Raw genomic sequence first — 4,009 nt, forward strand, 5'->3', positions numbered from 1 at the left:
CGCCAGGCCTCCCCGGCTCTCCGCCGGCTCGGGCCGCCAGTCAGCTGACGCGGGGGGCGGAGGAGCTGTCAGGCGCGCCCCGCCCTGCGCCGCCGGGCCGCGGGGGCCGAGCAGCCATTGGCCAGCGCGCTGGGCCGCCCGGGCCCCCGCGCCCCGGTGACATCAGGAAGGCGATAAAAGGCAGCGGCGCCGCCGGATTCAGCACAGCTGCACCGCCGGGCTGCGAGCGGCTGCGATCGAGAGAGCCTAAGAGCAGGAGAGCTAGAGAGCGAGCGGCGGGCGCTTGCCCGGCGCCTCCCCTCCGCCCGGCCGCGCGCCCCGCTCGCCTCTCCACCCCTCCCGACTCGGCCCGGCCCCGGCGCGGCCACAGCCCCGAGCTCTGGGGCGGCGCGGGCAGCCTCGGGACTCTCCGGCGCGCCGCCGCGTCCCCAGACAAAGGCTTGGCCGGCGGCCCCGGCCCGCTGCGCCCTCGGCTCCCCGCCTCCCGGGCTCGCCGCTCTTCGCCCCCGCTCTCGGCTCGGCGCGCCCCGGCCGGCCGCAAAGTTTCCCGGGCGGCAGCGGCGGCTGCGCCTCGCGTCAGCGATGGCCGCGGAGCTGAGCATGGGGCCCGAGCTGCCCACCAGCCCGCTGGCCATGGAGTACGTCAACGACTTCGACCTGCTCAAGTTCGACGTGAAGAAGGAGCCGCTGGGGCGCGCGGAGCGCCCGGGCCGGCCCTGCACGCGCCTGCAGCCAGCCGGCTCGGTGTCGTCCACACCGCTCAGCACGCCGTGTAGCTCGGTGCCCTCGTCGCCCAGCTTCAGCCCCACCGAACAGAAGACTCACCTCGAGGACCTGTACTGGATGGCGAGCAACTACCAGCAGATGAACCCGGAGGCGCTCAACCTGACACCCGAGGACGCGGTGGAGGCGCTCATCGGCTCGCACCCAGTGCCCCAGCCGTTGCAGAGCTTCGACGGCTTCCGCGGCGCCCACCACCACCACCACCACCACCACCCACACCCGCACCACGCATACCCGGGAGCCGGCGTGCCCCACGACGAGCTGGGCCCGCACGCGCACCCGCACCATCACCACCATCACCAAGCATCGCCGCCGCCGTCCAGCGCAGCCAGCCCAGCGCAGCAGCTGCCCACCAGCCACCCTGGGCCCGGGCCGCACGCGGCCGCCGCCGCGACGGCGGCTGGCGGTAGCGGCAGCGTGGAGGACCGCTTCTCCGACGACCAGCTCGTGTCCATGTCGGTGCGCGAGCTGAACCGCCACCTCCGGGGCTTCACCAAGGACGAGGTGATCCGCCTGAAGCAGAAGCGGCGGACCCTGAAGAACCGGGGCTACGCCCAGTCGTGCAGGTATAAACGCGTCCAGCAGAAACACCACCTGGAGAACGAGAAGACGCAGCTCATTCAGCAGGTGGAGCAGCTTAAGCAGGAGGTGTCCCGGCTGGCCCGCGAAAGAGACGCCTACAAGGTCAAGTGCGAGAAACTCGCCAACTCCGGCTTCAGGGAGGCGGGCTCCACCAGCGACAGCCCCTCCTCTCCCGAGTTCTTTCTGTGAGTCGTGGCCGGTCCCGGCCCCCGCCCTTGCCCCGGCCCGGACTCCCCGCCCCGTGTCCCCAGACCCGGACTCCCCCGGATCCTGTCCCTGCCACGGCCCCAGCCTTGACCTGTTTGACTTGAGGGAGAGGGAGGAAGGGCGCGCGGGACGCGGGCGACGGGAGGGCGCGCGGGCAGGCAGGGGACCTTGGCCAAGGCGAGAGCGGCGCGCGCCAGCGCCGCCTCTTAGACTCGAGCAGAGCCAGAGCCAGACGAGGGGGTGGGAAGTCCCGGAGCAACTTTTCTCCAGGCTGGAGGGCGGCAAGGCATATAGTCCCGAGGAGTCGCCAAGGCCGTCTGGAGACTCCTGGCTTTCTGAACTTTGCGCGTTAAGCCGGGGCCGCTGCCTCGCGGCCCGGAGCGCAGTCCAACCCAGGAAGAGAGCAGCGAGGAGAGGAGAGGAGAGGGACCCTGGCGTCCCGGCAGGCGCGAGGCGAGGCTGAGCGAAGGAAGGAAGGAAGGAAGGACAGAAGGACCTGTCCGTCCAGGGTCCGGAGAACACTGGCTCTCAGCCCAGAGACGCGGGCCTCAGTTAGGACGTTCTGCGCGCAATTCTCATCAGTTTTATTGCCTGCTCGATTATATAGAAAAAATACGAAAATCTGCATTAAAAATATTAATCCTGCATGCTGGACATGTATGGTAATAATTTCTATTTTGTACCATTTTCTTGTTTAACTTTAGCATGTTGTTGATCATGGATCATAACCCCCTTGTTTCTTTGAGTGAGAAGGGATGGCAGTGCAGAAACTCCAGCGGCTGCTTGCCGGGGTTCAGTCCCGGCTGTCGGCTTGTATATACCCGCCCCGCCAAACCGCTTAGAGAACGTGGCAGCAAGCTGAGTGTCTTCGTTTGGGTTTATTATTATGGCATTATTTTTTGTAAGTAAATAAAAAAAAAGTTCTGGGCATTTTGCATCAGAAAACAACTTTGTCTTGGGGCACCCTTGGAAGTTGCATGTTTTCTCCCCTTTCCTGTCTCCATTTGGTCCTCTTGTCCCTTCCGCTTCAGTTTTCAATTTTGTTGGTGTTGAGAGAAAGAGGACTGGGGTCCCAGCTCCTGAGTACCACGGCAGGGCAGCTGTCCAGTTCTGCACCCCACAGCAGCAGGACTGTCTTTGCTCCCACCTGGTCTTTTGGCTAAATTGACACCCTTCACTAGCAAGGAAAGGAAAACAGATATTATTTGCTTTTTAATGCCATCGGAATCACCCCAGGGTCCCTTCGAAAGCCTCCAGGCCCCTGCTAATTGCTGTGGCTGCCGAGCTTTTAGGGCGAGTGGGCTTGGCCAGCCCGGACACTGCCCAGGGGTGACCTAAACTTGTGTTGAACCAACCGCCACACTCAGAAAGTACCGGAAACCCAGACATTGGCAAGTAATTTTGCAACTTTCAAGCGCGTCCTTTAGACCAACACATTATGTGTGTTTTTTTTCCCCTGCTTTTGAGACAGCAGGTGAATTATTGGTGGTGTCCTCCCCCAACCCCCTTCAGTTGTATAGTAGCTATAGGGAAAATCTGGGTGTTTTTCTTTATTACTTTTTTTTTCCTGCAGGTCAGTAAAAGGATTTAAGTTGCACTGACAAAAATACCAAAATGAAAGCGTATTTTTTAGTTCCCATTTGAAATTGCTGGCGCTGCTGGCCGGATGCATTTTTGAGTTTGTATTAGTTGATAAATTAACAGTAATAACAAGATTGTATGAACCGCATGGTGCTTGCAGTTTTAAATATTGTGGATATTTGTCCTGCATCAGAAACGAGCTTCGGTTTTTACGGATTCAACTGTGTTGAAATCAAATTTGCTGCAACAGAAATTTGTTTTTATTTCATGTAAAATAAGGGATCAATTTCAAACCCTGCTTATGATATGAAAATATTAAAACCTAGTCTATTGTAGTTTTATTCAGACTGGTTTCTGTTTTTTGGTTATTAAAATGGTTTCCTATTTTGCTTATTAAAACCATGAAAATGGTGTTTATTTGGATGAGTCCTCATTCGCCTGACTTTGACTTTCTTCTCTTGCCTTTTTAAGAGTCGCATCAATCTGGGGACACTCTTACCACCCCCCCTCCCCATGGAGAAACAGACCATGTCTGGGCAAATATCTCCCTTGCTTGTGAATGTGTATGGATGTGAGGCTCAGATATGTTTCTGCTTCTCACTCTAGGTAGAGATCTCATTCAGATCCGGTTTGTGAGCTGAGAGGGCACACACTTTTGGGGAGCTTTCAGGCTTGGGGATCAGGACCAGCCTGCTAGCCTGATGGCTCTGTGGTAGAGATTGGCCGATCCCTAGAAGCTGGAGCTTCCTGGTGGGGAAGTGAGGTCTTTTTGGCAATCAGACTCAGTTGGTCCTGTCACTCTGGCCCTTCTGTCAGGGCTGCAAGGCTCTCAACTTTCTCCTGCCCGGTGCGTCTT

The 4,009-nt window shown here is 58.8% G+C and overlaps 1 protein-coding gene across 1 annotated transcript; it reads left to right on the forward strand.

The window, feature by feature from the left end:
- The first annotated feature begins 218 nt into the window (after positions 1–218).
- Positions 219–3,576, forward strand: MAFB (MAF bZIP transcription factor B). Its single transcript, XM_080814754.1, has one exon. It carries the CDS (start codon positions 583–585, stop codon positions 1,552–1,554), a length of 972 nt encoding a protein of 323 aa, XP_080670880.1. The 5' UTR covers positions 219–582; the 3' UTR covers positions 1,555–3,576.
- Positions 3,577–4,009: the final 433 nt, after the last annotated feature.

Source organism: Martes martes (assembly GCF_963455335.1).
Source record: "Martes martes genome assembly, chromosome: 9".
Classification (NCBI taxonomy): Eukaryota; Metazoa; Chordata; class Mammalia; order Carnivora; family Mustelidae; genus Martes; species Martes martes.

Excerpts from the sequence above, each read along its gene's own strand:
- MAFB (XM_080814754.1), top strand. The coding sequence starts at position 583 with ATGGCCGCGGAGCTGAGCATGGGGCCCGAGCTGCCCACCAGCCCGCTG.